Source organism: Myotis daubentonii, chromosome 3, assembly GCF_963259705.1.
Source record: "Myotis daubentonii chromosome 3, mMyoDau2.1, whole genome shotgun sequence".
Classification (NCBI taxonomy): Eukaryota; Metazoa; Chordata; class Mammalia; order Chiroptera; family Vespertilionidae; genus Myotis; species Myotis daubentonii.
The window spans coordinates 203887475-203908278 of NC_081842.1; the positions used below are offsets into that span (position 1 = coordinate 203887475).

The 20804-nt window shown below is 48.0% G+C and overlaps 1 protein-coding gene across 2 annotated transcripts; it reads left to right on the top strand.

The window, feature by feature from the left end:
• The first annotated feature begins 4661 nt into the window (after nt 1–4661).
• On the top strand, nt 4662–19635 carry TRIM63 (tripartite motif containing 63). Of its 2 annotated transcripts, none has more exons than XM_059690726.1 (9): nt 4662–4968; nt 5861–6033; nt 9762–9927; nt 10731–10826; nt 12371–12604; nt 13311–13333; nt 13671–13795; nt 16498–16566; nt 19138–19635. In XM_059690726.1, the coding sequence occupies exons 1-9, from the start codon at nt 4810–4812 to the stop codon at nt 19146–19148; spliced, it is 1056 nt and encodes a 351-aa protein (XP_059546709.1). In that variant the 5' UTR covers nt 4662–4809; the 3' UTR covers nt 19149–19635. The 2 variants fall into 2 exon arrangements, with proteins under 2 accessions (XP_059546709.1, XP_059546707.1); XM_059690724.1 differs by having other exon boundaries at nt 4665–4968; nt 9759–9927.
• Nucleotides 19636–20804: the final 1169 nt, after the last annotated feature.

Sequence of the window (20804 nt, forward strand, 5' to 3'; positions counted from 1 at the left end):
AGTTTGGCTCAAATAAAATCTTGGGGGAGGGGGGAAATAATTGTTACTTTTACTAGGTATGATAATGGCATGGTAATTATGAAAGTCAATGTTTATCAGTTGGAAATGCTTACTGAAGTATTTATGAGTGAAATGACTTAATGACTATGACTGGCTTTAAAATATTCCAGAAAAAAAGAAGTATTTGTGGGGAATTATAGATAAAATAAGATTGAGGAAACATTAAGGGTGAAAGCTGGGTTTGGTTACATGAGTTCATTATACTATTCTCTCTACTTTTGTATGGTTGAAAGTTTTACTAATAAAGAGTACAGTGAATAAATAAGACTTGCAGAAAAGGAAGCAGTAAGATGTAGTAGTTAAAAGCTTTGGGCTCAGACATACCACTGAGATTCTGAATTTGTCTCTTCATCTGTCAGTCTATAATTTGATAGAATGTTCTAATAACTGGTAATGATACTGGTTTATAACTTCCTGCTTCTGATGCTGGCTCTGTCACTCACTGGCTGGGGGACTTTGGCCAAGGAACTTAACCTCTCTGAGCTTCTGTAGCTCAGCTATAAAACAGGGAAAATCATGACCATCCCTGTCTCGCTGAACTATTTTGAGGACTGAACAAGAGGATGAATGGAAAAAAGCTTTGCACAGTGCCTGGAATGCAATAAGCACTCAGTAAATGCTTCAGTGTAAGGAGTACAGGTTTAGAAGTCAGGCTACCTTGGATGTGAACCCCAGCTCGGCTCTGCCAGTTGTGACTTTAGCCAAGCCATTAATTCTCTGAATCTCGTTTCCTCCTGGGAAAAACGAAGATCATAATACCTTCCTTGCAGGCCTGTTGTGAGGATTAAATGACAGGACATGTTTTGATGCCCAGCATGGCCCATGTGGGAATTTCCCTTTCCCACCCCTTGACTTTCAGCAGTGCCAGCCTTGCCAGCTCCCAGGCTGGAGTTGATCCCACTGTCCATTTGCTTGGCTTTTGCACCTGGGCTGCCAAGTGTGGCTGGAGAGTCAACAGAATCATGTGAATGGCTCCTCACAACTGGCAAATGCGGGTTGGGAAACATCAGCGAGGCTCTTCTGCTTCCAGACAGCCCTCCCACCCCCAGGGCACTTCCTCCTGTGTTTCACACTGTCTGGTCCAAACTTTTCCCACCACCCACTCATGCTACCCTTCTGCTTGCCTCTGCCTCAAAAGTTGACCTCAAATCTCTGGACCGAAGTCGTCAACATGAGCACCTTTCTCTCAACTTTCCAACATCTCTGATTCTCACCTCCATCTTTTCCTCTCTCTTCTCCTCCCATCTCAACAGTCAGATTGTCCTTCTTCTTCCGAAGGCTTCGGAATTTAAGAATTTATTCCATCACCCTCTCCTCAATCTTCCAGTACTTCCTCTCCACTGGCTGCACCATCTCAGACAACACACTCACACACACACACACACACACACACACACACACACACACACACGGTCAAGTGCCTTGATCTCCCCCAAGTCTGACAGTGACCCTGCTGCTCCCTTGTTTAATTCACATGTTCACCCATTTAAGAAACATTTGTTAAGTGTTTATTATGTGCCAGGCACTGGAGGCACAGAGATGAATAGAGGCAGTTTTTGCCCTTAAAGTCTTCAAAGTCCAAGGGAGAGTCAGACTCACAGATGGGAGTATGACAAACGAGATGTAAAGATGGATCCATGCATGGATGGGGCTGGAGAGCATTATGCTGAGTGAAATAAGCCAGTCAATGAAGGAAAAATACCACATGATCTCACTCATTCATGGATAATAAAGACCATTATAAACTTATGAACAAAAATAGATACAGAGACAGAGCTGCCTCAAACAGACTGTCAAACTGCAGCGGGAAGGCCGGGGAGGGTAGGGGGGCAGAAGAGGGGGCGGGTAAGAGATCAACCGAAGGACTTATGTGCATGCATATAAGCATAACCAATGGACATAAGACACTGGGGGGTAGGGGAGGCCAGGGGATTGTCAAGGGCAGGGGGAAAAAGGAGACATATGTAATACCCTTTGTAATACTTTAAGCAATAAAACAATTTAAAAAAAAAAAAAAAAAGATGGACCCATGCTTGATGCTGAGATTGAGTGTGCAATGGGAGAGAGGGGAGCTCCAGGATGGCTCCCAGACACCTGGTCTGTGCAAATGGGTGTATGGGTCCTGAGACATGAAACAAAATAAGGGAAGGAGGAGCTTAGTGTGGAGGGAGGTGGTGTGTTCTGCTTGGGACATGATGAGTTTGAGGTGCTATTAGGACATTTAGAGAGCTCCAAAAAATCTTCAGTTTACGTGAGAGAGCAGTATGAACTGGAATCTGAGGATCATTAACATGTAATAGTTGGAATCATGAATGTATATAGAGTGTTCTCTGCTGCAATAATTATAATAACAGAATAATTATGCTATGATGACATTTGTTAAGTTACATCTTAAATAACTAAGAAGTGGGCAGTTCTAGGGGTGGGTAACCTGGCCACACAATGACACCATTGCTTTCCCTAGTCCTTCTTTGTCCTTCTCAGGGAACTGATTTCTTCCTGAGACTTGTCCTGTCTTGGTTGCAAGACTGAACAAAACTGAGGCCGTGTGAGCAAGGAAGAAGCTGGCACTGTTGGGCTCCTGAGTCAAGCATATCTGGGTTCATGTCCTAGAGCCACTTCTTGCAAGCTGTGTGAATTAATACAAGTTATTTTACTTTTCTGTGCCTGAGTTTCCTCATCTGTGGCATGAGGATTTGTGATGTTGTGATTTATAATAATATGTGTTTGGTCTTTGCCCGGTTTCTGGCTCACAGCTCCCTAAACCCCTGGCATTTCCCAAGTGCTGAGAGTGATGGAGGTGTGTTTTGTGATGTGAATGAGGTGACTTGACTTGGAAGCACCAAAGCATGGGGGCTGGTTGCCAGGAGAACCCACTATGGGATTAGAGGGTTGGAACTTTCAGTCCCCTCTACCTCCCACTCTGGGCAGAGGAAGGGAGCTGGAGGTTGACCCAATCACCAATTGTTAATGATTTAATCAATGTACTTACATAATACAGCTTCCATAAAAACTCAAGAGGATGGGGTTTGGAGAGCTTCCAGATTTATGAACAGGTGGAGGTCCTGGGAGTGTAACGGGACAAACAATGGGTCCTGGCTGCCTGTCACTACTCAAGCCAATTAAGCAGAGACAGGATTGAATCATATATGAGCGTTTATTCCAATACTGCCAGCAATCTGGGAGAGCAGTAGGTCATCCACAAAAATCTGCTCTGCAGCACCCCAATAAGCCAGCTGCTTATACAGGTAGAAGTACAAAGGAAAGTAGGCAAACGGCAAATGGTCAGTTTACAGATATGCAACAGGGCTTAGCGATAGGCAAGGGCTGGGGTTTCCTGGGGAAATAGCCAAAGGGTAGGCCAAATGGGCAGTTAACAGGTAAGCAGCCTGGAGATTTGCAAAGGCCCGCAGGTATGCAAAAAGGGCTGGGGGATCTTAGTGATTCTGGTTCCTGGCTCTGACTTCTACAACAAAATTGTTCATCTTGCTCTAGCTCAGCGGTTCCCAACCTGTGGGTCGCGACCCATTTCACAGGAGTCGCCTAAGACCATCGGAAAACACATATATAATGACTATTGTTGTTGTGATTAATCACTATGCTATAATTATGTTCAATTTGTAACAATGAAATTGGGGGTCACCACAACATGAGGAACTGTATTAAAGGGTCAAGGGATTAGGAAGGTTGAGAACCACTGCTCTAGCTGGTTTGGCTCAGGGGATAGAGCGTCAGCCTACAGACTGAAGGGTCCCGGGTTCGATTCCAGTCAAGGGCACATGCTGGGTTGTGGGCTCAATCCCCAGTAGGGGGCAGCCAATCAATGATTCTCTCTCATCATTGATGTTTCTTTCTCTCTCCCTTTCCCTTCCTCTCTGAAATCAATTAAAAAATATTTTTAAAAATTGTTAATCTTTCCATGATAATGGGCAGCTCCAAATGGGCAGGGTGGGCTGCATTTCCAGGTGAAGCTCCCAGGTCCTGAGTGCAGCTGCCAGCCAAGTTATAATGTGCTTTCTTTAATCAGAATAAAACAATCACAGTTATCAGCACGATTAATATTTCTTACATTACTAGCTGGTTCCCCAACATTCTATTTCTGCCCCCTTTCAAGAGAATAGTGCCCCTGGAGAGGGCATGGAAGTTCCATGTCCCTCCCCACATACCTCAGATCTAAGGCAGAGGCATGGGCTCAGAGAGAGGGGCTGCCCTGCCCCTATCCTGGGAGCTGCCCAGGACTCCAGAGGAGGAATGGACCTGATTATGGTCGGTGAGGGGGCACTGGCTCTTAACCCTGAAAATCCCAGTGGCCCATTCTCTGGGTCCCATCCCTGGCTCACCAGCCTGATGCGGGAGGGGACTAATTTCTGGAGGAAACTCTGTTTCCCCCGTCCTCCCCCAAGTCTGCCCACGAACAAGCTGTTCTTGTTTACGACCCCCACCTCAGGGGAACAGTGATTGCTCATCCCCACGTGTGATTTGAGAGGCCGCTCTTGCAGGCCTGGAGGAAACTCAAGCCCCGCCAGCCGTGCTGGCACCGGAATGCTCAGCTGGTCCGCTCCGGGGCTCATGTGACCAGGGTCCAGCTATAAATATCAGAGGGGCCTCAGACCAAGACAGAATTTGGGCGCCAGGAGAAAAAGTCCAAGAGGCTCCGGGCGGGTGTTTTGTGACAAAGGCCAGGCCCCAGGTCTGCTTAGAGCGAGGCAGGAAAGGAGGCAGCCAGGTGGGCCCCACACTGCGGACAGTATGGATTATAAATCAAGCCTGATCCAGGACGGGAACCCCCTGGAGAACCTGGAGAAGCAGCTGATCTGTCCCATCTGCCTGGAGATGTTTACCAAGCCGGTGGTCATCTTGCCCTGTCAGCATAACCTCTGCCGGAAGTGTGCCAATGACATCTTCCAGGTCAGTGCTGGGCATGGCCTAGTCCGGGGGCTCAGGGGGCGCCTCGGCTTTCCTGTGATGAAAGCTCTTCTCTCTTAGCCCAGGACGCTCCTAAGCCAGGTTCTTTCCCCGGCAAAGGCCTCTGGACTGGGCTGAGGGGGCTGGGGCGGTGGCTCTGGCTGCCCAATTCCATTTCCATGACGCATGTTTCCCCTCCCCACCCTGCCGGCAGCTCTGCCACCCCGCCACCTCTGTCCTGAGCACCGCAGTTGACTCTTCAATCAGGAGTCAAATGCCACAAGTGATAAGTGGGGGAAGCAGGGGAGAGGAGAAAGAAACCAGACCCGGGGGCTGGAGCCAGCTCCCTGGTGGAAGGGGGCCCAGAGCTCTAGGAGGAGGGAGGGTGGGAGGCACTGAGCAGTAGAGGCATTTTCCCTTCCGAGGCTGTGCCCTCAGATATAGGGCAGGAGGGGCTTCCTCTCCTAAGAAAGGAATGAGAATGGATGTCCTGGCTGGGAGGCAGGACTCAAGGTTTCCCAGAAGCACGTGATAAATGTTCTCTCACTGTTTTATCTTTAAAGTAGCGGCCCTAATCACTAGCTCTAATTAAAATGCCCATTTGATGAATGGGCAGACTGAGGCTTGGAGGGATAAGGCTGCTTGCCCAAAGTCACTCGGACAATAACCGTGACTTGAACCCAGGCCGGCTGACTCTCAAACCTGCTGATGGCTTAGTGCTTACCAGGGGCTCCTTGTGTCAGTGAGCCGTCTCTCATCTCAGGAAAGGGGACTGCAGTTCATGATTTGACAAGAGGATGGTTGATGTGAGCAGTGTGGAGGATAACCTGGAGATGAGAAAGGGCAGGGGCTGAGGAGCGAGCCCAGGCCTCACCTCTGCCCTTGCCACCCACAGGCCGCAAACCCCTACTGGTCCAGCCGGGGTGGCTCGATGTCCATGTCTGGAGGCCGTTTCCGCTGCCCGACCTGCCGCCACGAGGTGATCATGGACCGCCACGGAGTGTACGGCCTCCAGAGGAATCTGCTGGTGGAGAACATCATTGACATCTACAAGCAGGAGTGCTCAAGGTCAGTTCGCCCGCTGCTGGGAGGCCAGCCTCCTGCCCTAGCCGCTCTGTGCCCAGCTCTCCCAGGCTCCTTCCTCCTTCATTTGCTCCAGATCCAGTCCCCTGGGTGGATGAGTTAACTAGCCAGTCCAGAGAGTGTGTCCCTCACCCTCAGGCAGGAACAGAGGCTTACTCTCCCCCAACCCTGGTTCTCCGTGTCACTCAGCGAATGGGAAAGGGCTCAGGCTGTCCTCCTGAAAGATACGGTAGGAACCAGAGGCAAGACAAGCCGTGAGAACGACAGAGAGAGGCACGAGGGCCAGCTAACTGGCCCTGGTAAGCAGAGAAAGTGCCCAGTGAGAACGTAGTCAGTCTCTCTATAGCAGCGATTTTTAACTGGTGTGCCATGGCACACTGATGTGCCACAAGAATTTTTAAGACATGCAGTACCTGACTACTTAGTCAGGGGCACTGACCTCTTTTCCCTTAGACTGTCAAATAAAAGGTGACAACAGCCAACACAACAATAGCCATCTGGTGTTAATGAATCGAAAGTATACCTTTTTTTGGGTCAGATTGTCAAAAAATATATATTTTTGATGTGCCACAGAATTTTAGTAATTAATTTGTATGTGCCATGAGATGAAAAAGGTTGAAATCACTCAGCCAGTGTGGCTCAGTGGTTGAGAATCTACCTATGAACCAAGAGGTTCCCTGTTTGATTCCCAGTTTGGGCTCGATTCCTAGTGGGGGGCCGGCAGGAGGCAGTTTCCATCTCTTACCTGTCTCCCATCCTCTCTCTCTAAACAATAAAAATAATAAATTATATATATATATATATATATATATATATATATATATATATATATATACATACATATACATATATATATATGAAAAAGGTTGAAATCATTGCTCTATAGTGATAGCAACAGCTAAGGTTCCATGTGCTGGGAGGCACAGCACCAGGCACTGGGAATGATTCTTCTTTTTTTTTCTTTTTAAAAAAATATATTTTATTTATTTTTTACAGAGAAGAAGGGAGAGGGATATAGAGTTAGAAACATCAATTCAGCTGCCTCCTACATATCCCCCTACTGGGAATGTGGCCGCAACCAAGGTACATGCCCTTGACTGGAATCAAACCTGGAAGGAACCCTTTCGTTTGCAGGCCGACGCTCTATCCACTGAGCCAAACTGGTTAGGGCTGGGAATGCTTCTTCCTGCTGCTTCACAACACCCCTATGGATCAGGCATGACTATTTCACAGATGAAGAAGCTGAGGTTCAAAGAGGTGAAGTCAGTTGCCCAAGGTTGTCCCGCTGGGATGTGTAAGAACTGGGAGTGGGACCAGTGATGAAGCTCTATGTCTCCCTAATTTAAGAATAGCGGTTCTTTCTCAGGCAGAATTTGTGAGTGGTGGAGGTTGTGTGGTATTGGGCCTCAAATTGGAGAGAGACACAGCTACCAGGGAGATCTTTACAAATCAGGACATCCTGACAAGGCTTCCCGGCTGCTGACCTCACAGCCCTTATGATCCAAAATTGTCATCAAGTGCTTGCCTGCAGGCAGTGTCCTGCCCAAGAAAAGGTGGCAGACCAGTCCTAGTGAAAAAAGCCAAGCCTGGGGAACTGTGTTTGCTAGTCCGACTCTGTTATTAATGCATTGTAGGATCCTGGGTAAGTCTTTGGGCCTTCATTTCCCCTGCTTGCAGAAGGAACAGTAAGATTTGTTTTGTGATTGCATAGCATTTTTAATTTTCTTTTTTTTTCTTTTTTTAAAAAGATTTTATTAATTTTTTACAGAGAGGAAGGGAGAGAGATAGAGAGTTAGAAACATCGATGAGAGAGAAACATCGATCAGCTGCCTCCTGCACATCCCCCACTGGGGATGTGCCCGCAGCCAAGGTACATGCCCTAGACTGGAATCGAACCTTGGACCTTTCAGTCCGTAGGCCAACGCTCTATCCACTGAGCCAAACCGGTTAGGGCAACTATATAGCATTTTGATGGGAAATGTTACAAATATCAAATATTTATTGAGCACCTACTGTGTGTAGGCTCTGTACGAAGTATGTCCCATGCATTATCACTATTTAATTCTTACAATAATCCTGTAAGACATTCTTACCCTCATTTTACAATGAGGGGGCTCAGAGAGGTTCAGAGATTTGTTCAAGTTTGCAAGTGGTGAAGCTGAGAGCGAGTGTTCCATGATGAATACTTCTAACTGCTATTGTCTCTCACATTGCTAGGGCTCAACACTACAAAAATGCAAATATATTTTTGATCATTATAATCATAACTAGAGGCCCAGTGCACAAAATTTGTGCATGGGTAATGTCCCTAGGCCTGGCCAGCGATCAGGGCCAATCGGGCCTTCTGGCTGCCGGCCTGGGCCTCTCTTCGTTCCGCGCCGCCCCCTGGTGGTCAGCGCACATCATAGCGAGCGATCGAACTCCCAGTCTCCTGGTCGAACTCCCAAGGGGTCACTTTGCATATTAGCCTTTTATATCTATAGATAAAATCAACATTGCACCAAAATATTAGCCCACCCAGTGTTGACCGATGAAGATCATGCTGTGTTTGAACCCTTCGAGGCCTTTCTGCATAGTTGGATGACCATGATAGCTGCCCTTGGTGGGGGGTCTGCCCTGTGCCCGGCACTACACATTCATTACAGACAACTTCTGCCGTGATCCCAGTAGCTCTGGGAGGAAACCAAAGCTCAGAGAAGTGAAAGCACTTGTCCAAGGTCCCAGAATGAATACATTCAGTACAATATGGATTCAAACCCAGATGCAGAAGCCCGAGCTTGGGAGGTGCCTGCTGTGTTAGGGGCTGGGAAATCAGAGGTAGTACAGACACAGTGTTGACTAAATGAGTGTGTAGTCTAGCTGGAGAGGTAAGAGCTAGACTCTCCTCAAATGAATCTTGGGTACGAGGTAACCAATTTCCTGAGAGGCATAAATAACATGCCAGAGACCCTGAGTGGAGAGAGAGAAAAAGGAAGAAAGACATTCTAAGAATGGATGTTTGGGAAGAGACTACCCTGGAAACAATCTCTGGACTAGAAGTCAGGCTTGTGCTGGGCTGTTGGACAGCCCTGAGCTGCCCATGTAATGGCTGTGTGACTTGGTGCACACACACTGCTTTCTTCTCTGAGCCTCGGGACACCCTCCTGGCATGCTTGCTTATCTACTCCCTCCTCTGTGCAAGGCACTGGACACTGCAGATTCAGGAGTGAAGAGAATAGGCAAGTTTCCCTGCTTTAATGGAGGTTACAGTCTGGTGAGTTAAATATAGAATTCAATGAGGCCATGAGAATAAATTGCTTCACTTAGAGCCCAGCCTGCAGGAACCGAGAGCTATGGTGACTATAATTAGAGCAAATGCGCTTTAGCCTCCCCTACCCTGACTTGCTGAGTGACCTTGGGCAAGTCAATTCACCTTTCTGAGGCCCAGTTTCCTCTTCTTGAAAATGTCTCTAGACCTGATGACTTGGGGATTCTACCACCCTCCCATGTCCAGGCCAACTCCATCCCCAGGGTTTGAGCCCTAGTCTACAGAGACAGCCTTGGTGTCACTGGCTTCCCCGGTCCTGGGTCCCCAGAGGGTTAAACAAAGAGGATTAAGGACATCTAACCACTGAGCACTTGGGTCATAGATATGAGGCGGAGCTGTGATTGGAGCTGAGGGAGGAGGCAGTGGGGAGCCCGCCTGATGACTTGTGACTCTTCCACTTCAGTAGGCCCCTGCAGAAGGGCAGCCACCCCATGTGCAAGGAGCATGAAGATGAGAAGATCAACATCTACTGCCTCACGTGTGAGATGCCCACATGCTCCATGTGCAAGGTGTTTGGAGCCCACCAGGCCTGTGAGGTGGCCCCACTGCAGAGTGTCTTCCAGGGACAAAAGGTACTGGCCGGAGCCACTTCCACCCCCAGCCTGGGCCTGGTGGGCATGACCCCATGATTCAGGCTGTGGATCTGATCCCTGCAGATCTGCTGAGCCGGCCTTTCAATAATGGTCCCTCCGAAGGGACTTCCCAGGCTGTGGGGACAGCAGTTCTTGCCTTCCTGGGGGAGGTGGCTGAGCTCATGGGTTATACTTAGAGCCACTTGAGAGCACCTGGGTGTGGCCACAGGGGAGAGACCAGACCCCAGGGCCAGGCCACCAGGGAACGTCTCAGGCCATGAATTCTACATCCCAGTGTGCTCTGGGTCCCGGTCCTCTCCTCTGGACTGAGGCCATCCTCTAGGACCGAGCTTCGGGAGGGATGCACATGGAGCGGTGAGGGAGGAGGGGGACACCCGTCTAGCCAGCCAGATCAGCCGAATCAACACTGGCGATCAATGAGGTGACAGATGTCACAGCCAAATAGCCCTCACATCTGATCTCTCTCTTTTAGAACTCCCAACTATATTTCTTTTCTTCATCCCTCCCTTCTTAGAAACAAGCCACTCCTCTTAACAGTACCTTGCTGTGTATTTTAAGCAGCTCACTTCCCCTCTCTGTGCTTCATCTATAAAATAAAGGAAACAGTATCTGATATTCCCTGCTCTGGACCTCAGAAAGAGGGGCCAGACAGCTACTGCAGGCTCTTTCTAGCAGAGAGGGAGTGAGGGTGCCATTGTGCTGCCAAATCCCAAGAGCGCAGGCCCTGAGACTATTTCTGTCTCTCCTCTCCTCTCCTGACCCCCACCCCTCCTCCCATCTAGACTGAACTGAGTAACTGTATCTCCATGCTGGTGGCGGGCAACGACCGAGTGCAGACCATCATCACGCAGCTGGAGGACTCCAGTCGAGTGACCAAGGTGAGGGGACAGAGTAGCTCTGCCTGGGGGGTTGAAGCCTCCAGTGCAACCTGGGGCAAAGGCTCACCCATGGCTTGTGACTCAAGGGTAGGGCCTGGAGTAGGGTGTTCAAGCAGGAATGGGGAGGAGGGATGGGCTAATCCACTTAATTCACTAATCCATTAATTCATTATACATTGATCCATTAATCTACTCATTCAACAAATGTTTCTTGAGCACAGCTGTGTCAGCCCCTTCCAAAGGCTCTGGGGATGGGGTGGTGAACAAGACAGACCCCCATCCCACCAATAATTCTCAGTATTCTTTTGTTAGCATTGGTAGTTTTTATTTTTTTAATTGATTTTTAAAGAGAAAGGGAGTGAGAGAGAAAAACATCGATGTGAGAGAGAAACATGGATCAGTTGCCTCCTACATGCCCCCTACTGGGGATCAAGCCTGCAGCCGGGCATGTGCCCTGGCCAGGAATGGAACCAGCAACTGTACTAAGCATGAGACGACGCCCAAGCAACCGACCCCACCTGCCAGGGTCAGCGTTGGTAGTGTTTAGGCCATTGTTCTCTGGTGTGCTGTCGACCAAGGCTTCAGACCTTAAATACATACAGATCACCCTGGGGTCTTGTTAAAATTTAAGTTTTGATTCAGTGGGTCTGGAATGAGGCATGCGATTCTGCTTTTCTAACAAGTTCTCAGGGTTTGCCCAAGTTGCTGGTCCATGGACCACACTTTGAGTAGCAAGACCGTAGAGGCAGAAGGAAACTTCTATTTCTGCAAAAGCATCTATGATTTTTCTTCACTTGGGATGGGGCCCTGGAAATCACACGGGGGGAGGGATCATTGTATTGTTGATCGACAAAAAGTGTGTGTTAGATAGGTTCGAAGGAAGGAAGGGGACATTATTACCACCCGTGATGGGACTCCCAGACTGATAAGTAATGCTAGAACCCGAGTCTGATGAGATGCTATTATTATACCCATTTTACAGATAAGAAACTGAGGACCAAATGATGCAGAGCTTCTTGAAGCCAGTCTTGGTCCTAAAATGGGGGGAAGAGCGTGATTTGGAGTCACACAGGAGGGCCAGAATATATATTATTTCATTTGACCCTAGAGTCTCTGTTTTTTGAGGAAGGGGATTGCTTTCTCCATGACACCAGACTCCAAACATGTATCCGAGTAGCTATGAAAACTTAGCAAGGGCTTTCTTCTTACTAAGCCTTCATTTCATCTTGTGTACAATGAAGGTGTAGTAAGACCTTTTCCAGCTTTTAAAAAATAAAATTTTAAATTAATTTTTGAGAGAGACAAACTGCCTCCTGCACGCCCCGCTGCTGGGGATGGAGCCCACAACCCGGGCATGTGTCCTGACCAGGAATTGAACCGTAACCTCCTGGTTCACAGGCCTATGCTCAACCACTGAGCCACACCAGCCAGGGCAGACCTCTTCTGCCTTTAGAGCCTTTGTTCCTAATACATCCATCCTAGAAAGGAAGTGTTGGGGATAGGGAGGGCCCCACAGGATGTGACTCCCAGATGTGTGTCCCCAGGAAAACAGCCACCAGGTGAAGGAAGAGCTGAGCCAGAAGTTTGACGTGCTGTATGCCATCCTGGATGAGAAGAAGAGTGAGTTGCTACAGCGGATCACGCAGGAGCAGGAAGAGAAGCTCAGCTTCATTGAGGCCCTCATCCAGCAGTACCGGGAGCAGCTGGACAAGTCCACCAAGCTGGTGGAGACAGCCATCCAGTCTCTGGACGAGCCTGGTGGAGCCATCTTCCTCTTGGTGAGCAGGACTAGGAGGGTGTGGGCAGAATCACTTCAACTCAACCGCTCTGTCTACAGTTCAAGTCATGCTCCTCCACTGACCATCCATATGCTCTTGGGCAAGTCGCTGAAACCTCCCTGAGGCCCATTTTCCTCTTCTGTGAAAGGAGCCTGAGACAATCCCTACTTAAACCTATTAATTGAGCACCTACTGTAGGTCAGCCACTGAGGTAGAGACACAAAGACGTATGAGTCGCAGCCCTGCCCTACCGTTCAGTTCTTCTGTAAAAATTTCCTGAACACCTACTGTAGGCCAGGCTTTGTCTAGGCATCGGCTATAAAAAAGTGATGAGGATAAGAGTCTCATCTTGGAGGGTCCAGGGATTAGGTGTTTAGACTGATATCCCTAAAATCCCAGCTTCCTGCCAGGACAATGGGAGGGGCCTAGAGCAGCGGTCGCCAACCGGTGGTCCGCGGACCACAGGTGGTCCATGAGGTCTGAAAGGTTGGCAACCACTGGCCTAGAGTGATCACCAAGACCTGTGCAGACCATGGACAGAGGAAAGACCCAAGTTCTGTTCAGCTCCGGGTGGGGAGCAGGTCACGACTAGGCTAGGGAATGGCACCAAGCGCCCACCTGCAGCAGCCAGCCTCTGGTTTTGCTGATTTCCTGGAACTACCCCTAATGCAATCCTAACCCTTTGCTCTCTCTCTCTCCCCCACAGAGTGCCAAGAAACTCATCAAAAGGTCAGTGTCTCCCCAGGGCTGTGATCCGAGGCCCTCGCTCCCACCAGGGCCTCCCGCTTCACATTCAGGCTGCTGGGCGGGTTTCCACCCAGGCTGGCTTTCCTGGCCTTTGTATCATTCCCCGCTTTCTGGGACCTGTACTTGCTTGTGACTGGAGAGGAAATACTCCACATTCCAGGGGGAGCCTCTAGGTGCAAGGCCTGGGTGTGGGCATGAGCATGTGCACTGGTGTGCTTGGAGCTAAAACACCCCATCCCTGCACTAAACCCCAGAGATCTCACTCCCCCTCATCTCTCTCTCTTCTCCCCCCACCCCCTCCACCCCACGTCCCCTACAGCATTGTGGAAGCTTCCAAGGGTTGCCAGCTGGGGAAGACAGAGCAGGGCTTTGAAAACATGGACTACTTCACTTTGGATTTAGAGCACATAGCAGACACCCTGAGGACCATCGACTTCGGGACAGGTAAGGGGGAGAGGTGCACTTGTCTATTTCCCTGCTCAACCCCTGGAAATCAGCTTCCCTTCTACTGCATCCCATGTGGAAACAGATACACTAGCAAAGATGCCCAGGTACCAACCAACTTCTGGATGAGCTGAGAGCTGAGCATAATGCCTGGTACATAATTGTTGCTCAGTGAATTATCCTTGCAGGGAGGTGTCTTGGGCTGTAGGAAGAGCATGGCGTCTGGAGACGGGCACACCCAAGTTTGAATCTGGAGCTGTCGTTTGTTATCTGTGTGATCTTTGGCGAATTCCTCCACCTCTCTGAGCTTCATTTTTCTAACTTTAACAATTAGGTTAGCCCTAGCCAGTTTGGCTCAGTGGATAGAGCATCAGCCTGTGGCCCAAAGGGTCCCAGGTTCAGTTCTGGTCAAGGGCACATACCTTGGTTGCAGGCTCCTCCCTGGCCCAGGCCTTGGTTGGGGCTCGTGAAAGAAGCAACCAATGGATGTGTTTCTCTCACATCAGTGTTTCTCTCTGTCTTTCCCTCTCTTTTCCAGTCTCTCTAAAAATCAATGGAAAAATGTCCTCAGGTGAGGATTAAAGAAAATAAGGTTAGAAGTGGGCCTGCTAATAATGACTACCTCTTGGTGCTATTGCAACAACTACTGTAAGACATTGATAGAAAAGAGTTTATAGAGTACTAAACACGTACTAGTTATAGTTAGTGCCTAAAGCCAGCCTTAGCTTCAGCTTTTTCATGCTATCATCTATGAATACTCGGGTACCTTAATTTATCTGTATCATGTCCTCACTTCTGTTTATAATTACTCTTCCATAGAGTACCTATAATAATTGTAACAATGTAACCATAATAGTAATAAGGGGAAACTGAGGCAACCCAATGAAGAACAAAGATGTTAATAAATTAGCTCAAGATCACAGTTGAAAGGTAGCTATTTTGCGATAGAGAAAGAGAGAATGGGACCCAATTCTGCCAAATGTTGCATTGTTCTGATAGGTGATGCTTCAATGACCAGGACAGAGAGGTGACAGGAATAGGGAAGAATTGTACATGGGCTGGCATGAGAAAGCTTGGCTCTCCCACAAGCTTGCAGAATCTGGTGTTGCATCTATTCTCAGAGCACCAGATGCACCTCGTTTGTGGGTGAGGACAAAAATGCGTCCCAAAGCTGAGATGTTGGCAGACTTGGGGATAGCCATTGTTGTAGATCACCTGTTCCGCTCTACCCTCCCGAAGCTAAGATATTCAAGAGGGGATCAGACTGTGCGAACAGCATGGCTTTGTGAAGACCTGCACTGCCTTCTATCATCTCCCCAAGCCTCAGTTTCCTGAGAGGAAAACGGGGAGAGAACCACACCAACACTCCCATTTATTAAGCACTTTCTATGTCCCAGGCGCTAAGCCCTTGACATAAATTCTATCATTTAGGGCAACTCCATGAGGCAGTTCTGTTGTCATCTCCACTGTGAAAGCCAAGGCAGGGTAAGGTCTCCTGGAGGCCACACAGCTAGTAAGTAGCCCACGTGGATGCCACCAAGGGCCATCGGGCTCACAGGGCCCTCGTGAGGATTATCTGAGACAATGCCTGTCCAGCGCTTCGCACAATTTCCGGCACATAGGAAGTCCTCCGCAAGCTGCTATGAGTAGTTGTGCATAGGTCCCAGGTAGGTGGCTGAAATTTTGAGCTGTCATTTTGGAGGCATTTACTCCTTCCAGCCTCTTCCCAGACACTCTGGACAAATACTCTGACTCTGTGGTGACCTCCTCACAGCCCCAAAGGGTTAAGGAATGGCTCTGGAGAGGGGACGGGCAAGAGCCATGTTCCTTGCTGGCAGAGCTTGAAGGTGATATCCCAGGAGAGGAAAGTGAGGACACAGGTTGCAGCTCAGTCCGTCTGTCTGGGCTCAGCTTCAGAGAGCCAAGGAGCAGGAGGCCCCAGAAGTGTTCCCCACCCCAGCCACTCCCAGTAGGCTGAGGAATGAGGAAAGATGGACAGGGAGTGCTAGGCTAGCAGATGCCAAAGGTTGGTAAATTCCTTCAAGGCAAGGACTCTGATTGCTGAGAATTCAGGTGCTCTTGTCTCATCTCCACGGGTGATGTTTACCTGTCTAACTGAGAGGTGGGCAGAAGTACAGTGTGCCTACCAAAGTCCCCTTTGGTCACAGGCAGATCAGGTGACAGCAGCTGCTGCAGCTGTTGGAACAAAGGAGCCTCTTGAACCTCCCTCCATGGAGGTGCAGGAGGGAAGGGGCGGGAAGAGACAGGAGGAAGCCCGCCTCTGTGCAGCTGGGGTTTGGCAAACCCATCACCTCCTGGGCTACTGATGTCATTGCATGGCCAGTTGACCCTGAGTGGGCATCAGAAAGGATTGGGATTGCCCTAGCCTGTTTGGCTCAGTGGATAGAGCGTTGGCCTGTAGACTAGAGTCCCGGGTTCGATTCTGATCAAGGGCTCATGCCCAGGTTGCAGGCTCAACCCCCAGTGGGGGGCATGCAGGAAGCAGCCAATCAATGATTCTTTCTCATCATTGATGTTTCTATCTCTTCCTCTCCCTTCCTCTCTGAAATCAATTAAAAATATATTTTTTTCTTTTTTTAAAGAAAGGATTAGGATCAGTGTTGTCTCCAGCCAGTCCCCTTCTGAGCAGCTCCTCTGAGAAACCAGCCTATCCTAACACTGTTGTTCTTTGTCACACACAGATGAGGAAGAGGAAGAGTTCACTGAAGATGATCAGGAAGAGGAAGAGTCCACAGAGGGAAAGGAAGAAGGTAAGAAATCCATCTTCATTCATTCATTCAACATGAGATGTTGACTGTGTGCAAAGTGCTGTGCTGGACATTGGGGATGATGCCAATATATGATGATGTCCCAATATGTGTAAACCTTCTAAGGATAAAGTCCTGCTCCCTATACCCTTAGAGAAAAAACTCCAAACTATTCATAATAAAAAGCTCCCATTTTTAGACTTATATCTAGCCTGCCCAGTGTGGCTCAGTAGTTGAGTGTCGACCTCTGAACCAGTAGGTCACAGTTCGATTCCTGGTCAGGGCACATGCCCGAGTTTCGGGCTCGATCCCCAGTGTGGGGCGTGCAGCAGGCAGCCAAATCAATGATTCTCTCTCATCATTGATGTTTCTCCCTCTCCCTCTCCTTTCCTCTCTGAAATCAATAAAAATATATTATAAAATAAATAAATTAATAAAATAAAATAAATGACCTATATCTATATGGAAAGCAGTGTAGCATAACAGACATAAATGACAGAGCACTCATGAGCCAAGCTTGGTTCACTGAGGTATTTTGTTTGGCCAGCACAATGTTTAAATTTTTTTTTTTTAATCAGTTGCCAAGATTTAAAAAATTAGGAGATTAGCCCTAACCGGTTTGGCTCAGTGGATAGAGTGTCGGCCTTCCGACTCAAGGGTCCCGGGTTCGATTTCGGTCAAGGGCATATACCTTGGTTGCTGGCCACATCCCCAGTAAGGGGTGTGCAGGAGGCAGCTGATTGATGCTTCTCTCTCATTGATGTTTCTGTCTATCCCTCTCCCTTCCTCTCTATAAAAAATCAATAAAATATATATTTTTTTAAAATTAGGAGATTATTTTAAAGGAGTATTTTATTTTATTATTTATTTATTTTCATGAATCCTCACCCGAGGATATTTTTTCCATTGATTTTTAGAGAGAGTGGGAGGGCGAGAGATATAGAGAGAAGCATCAATTGGTTGCCTTCCACATGCACCCTAACCTGGGATTGAACCCATAACCTTGGTATGTTCCCTGACTGGGAATTGAACACACCACCTTTTTTTTAAAAAATTATTTATTGTTGAAAGTATTACATATGTCCCTCCCCCGCCCCCATTGTCCTCTCCCAGCCTGCCCCTGTCCCCCAAGCCCCCCACCTTTTGATGTACGGGAGGACCCTTCAACCAACTGAGCCACACCAGCCAGGGCTTAAAGGATTTTTTAAAAGGAGATTTCAAGGCAGGGGAGGGTTGGTGGGTGGGATGAGATCAACCAACGAACTTGTATGCATACGTGCATAACCCATGGACACAGACAATAAGGTGGTGAAGGACTGGGCTGGGGTGGAGATGAGCTAGAAGAGATCAATAAAGGGGACAAATGTAATGCTTTCAACAATAAAGATTTTTTTTTTAAAGAAATTCCAACTGAGAATCTGGATTTCCACCTTCTTGTAAAATTTTGGAAAGAGCTAACAATGTTGGGCTTGCCCTTCTCTCTCATTCTAAGGGTTGGCGATGGGCGGTGGCTGCCCCCTTTGCATGGGACATACGCTTACCAATTTTCCCAGACCCACCACTGTCAGCCTTCCTGCTCTTATGCATGTCATCTGCTGGCCCCTGTCGGCATCTGAGTTTGCCAACCTGGAAGACTACAGTTAAGAGTTCTGAATTGCAGCTTTCTCACAGGCTGGTGGTGTGATCTTGGGTAGATCACCACTTTTCTGGGCTACTCATTTAGGCATGTGGCATAATAGTACTGACCTAGAAAGATTATAATGGAGAGTACATTAGAGAATCTTTTAACACAGTGTCTGTACATAGGAAGGACATGTTTGCTAATTAACATGTTTCCTAATGTTACTATTATTATTTTTAAACATATTTTTATTGATTTTTTTTTTTTTTTTTTTTTTTTTTTTTTTTAGCGAGAGAGAGGAAGGGGAAGGGAGATAGAAACATCAGTGAGAGAAGACATGACATCGATTGGCTGTTTCCCACATGCCCCTCACCAGATACCAGATATCGAGCTGTAACCCATGTGCCCTGACTGGGAAATTGAACTGGTGACTTCTTGCTGCCTGGGTGGATGTTCAACTACTAAGCCACACCGGCTGGTCTAATCTAATTATCTTAAAAGCCAAGTTATTATTGGAACTAAATTCCAATCCAGTTGAAACATACAGAGTAGTCTTTTGGTATTTTGTATTGAATGTGCAATCCAATTTTGTTTTGGCAACTAAAATCGATTTTTCTTTAAAACGAAAGAGTCGCCCTGGCCAGTTTTGCTCAGTGGATAGAGTATCAGCCTGTGGGCTGAAGGGTCTCAGGTTTGATTCCAGTCAAGGGCACGTGCGCTGGTTGTGGGCTTGATCCTCAGTAGCGGGTGTGTAGGAGGCAGCCAATCGATCGATGATTCTCTCTCATCATCGATGTTTCTATATATCCTTCTCCCTTCCTCTCTGAAATCAATAAAAAAATATACATTATAAAGAAAAGGAAGAGGCCAGGCAGGAATTGGAGTTTGATCATTTTGTCACTACAGCTTATCCCTGAGTCCCCGTCTCACTTGGTGTTTTTTTTTTCTTTTAGGACACCAGTAAGGAGCTGGATGAGGAAGAGACCTCTGAATGCAGAGAGACTGGGAAGGGTGGGATGGGCCCAGCTGCCTTGGTGACAGGCCCAGGGTGGGAGGGGTCGGGGCCCCTGAGGGACAATGGGGAGGTGTGTCTTCTCTCTGCGTGAAGAGCAGAGACTAGGAGTAGGACCCCCACCGCTGTGTCCAGCAGTCACTGAAGCAGAGTTGGAAATGTGCTTGAAACCACCACACAGGATACTTTTCTACATTGGTGCAAAATGGAATATTTTGTACATTTTTAAAATGTGATTTTTGTATAAACTTGTATATGTATGCCAATTTGGTGCTTTTTGTAAAGGAACTTTTGTATGATAATGCCTGGTCATTGTGTGACTGGCGATCTTAGATAGAGGGTCATGTACTGTATTTCAGAGTCTATCCCTGACAGAGGGGATGGTAACTGAGTTTGTTATATGTTGTTTTAATAAATGCACAGTGCTCTCTTCCTGTTATTGCCGAAAGAGTTGGGGTTTCATTCAGCCTTTTTTTCTGGAGACTTCAGATGGACAGAGACCTGAGAGGAAGTGTGTGGCAGGAGGGAGCCAGCAATGGCAAGGCTAGGCTTCTGTCCCACCAAAGAAGAGCTCTTTACACCAGCATTTCCCAATGAGCGCTCCATGGAAAACTGGCCCTGAGATGATCCTCAAGACATGGGGGTAATGCCCTGTTCTCGGGCTCTCTGGAAAACAGAACCTGGGGCAAAACTTCAATGTTTTAGTCTAGATACAATCCCAGGGCAGTCAGATGAGGGAAAGTGGAGGCAAGGCAGGATAGGAGAGAAGCAAAGTGTCAGAGAGACCCGGCTCTTTGCTCCGTCACGTGAGATATTTCTGGCCGGTCATGAAGAACACAGCCAACCCAAAGCAGTTCCTCAGAGGGAAGAAGGGAGATTTTTTATCTGTTGGCCCCTTTCATCTCTTGTCTCAGAATTGAAGTTTGTCTCCCAGAGTGTTAATTCTCTTGTACTTCCAGGCTGCATCACTTGGCCCCTTTTGGCAGCTGCTGGGGAAGCTAAACTAGATGGCACTCCATCAATTGCCTATGTGGGAGGTGGGAGGAGTAGACCCTCTGTGGTCCAGAGGGTTGGGCATGGGTGCTGGAGTTGTACAATGGATGCTCTGCTGGTTCCCAAATTTACTCCAGGGGAGGTCAAGACAGCCACCAGTTCTAGGGGATGAGGCGATGGCCAAAGCCAAAGTAGTTCCAAGGCTTTCCATGAACAAGGAACCAAGGGGCTGGGAGAGAGATGAAACTGACTGAATCAAAGATGGTGCATTAGCCCTCACCGGTTTGGCTGGGTGCATAGAGCATCGGCCTGCTGACTGAAGGGTCCCAGGTTCAATTCCGGTCAAGGGCATGCACCTTGGTTGTGGGCACATCCCCAGTAGGAGATGTGTAGGAGGCAGCTGATCGATGTTTCTCTCTCATTGATGTTTCTAACTCTCTATCCCTTTCCCTTCCTCTCTGTAAAAAATCAATAAAATATTTTTTAAAAAGATGGTGCATTAATTGAGTCTGAGACACCTTGGACTTATAAATTTGAGGAACACTGCAGAGTCTGTCCCACCTTTTCGACATTCAGAACACAGTAGAAAGTTAAGGGCTCTGAGTAGTCCTGCCA

Bases quoted from the DNA above. Each gene is read 5' to 3' on its own strand.
- TRIM63 (XM_059690724.1), top strand. From the start codon at position 4,810: ATGGATTATAAATCAAGCCTGATCCAGGACGGGAACCCCCTGGAGAAC. The intron at 13,334-13,670 runs GTCAGTGTCTCC...CGTCCCCTACAG, and splicing joins GCCAAGAAACTCATCAAAAG to CATTGTGGAAGCTTCCAAGG. The intron at 13,796-16,497 runs GTAAGGGGGAGA...TGTCACACACAG, and splicing joins GACCATCGACTTCGGGACAG to ATGAGGAAGAGGAAGAGTTC.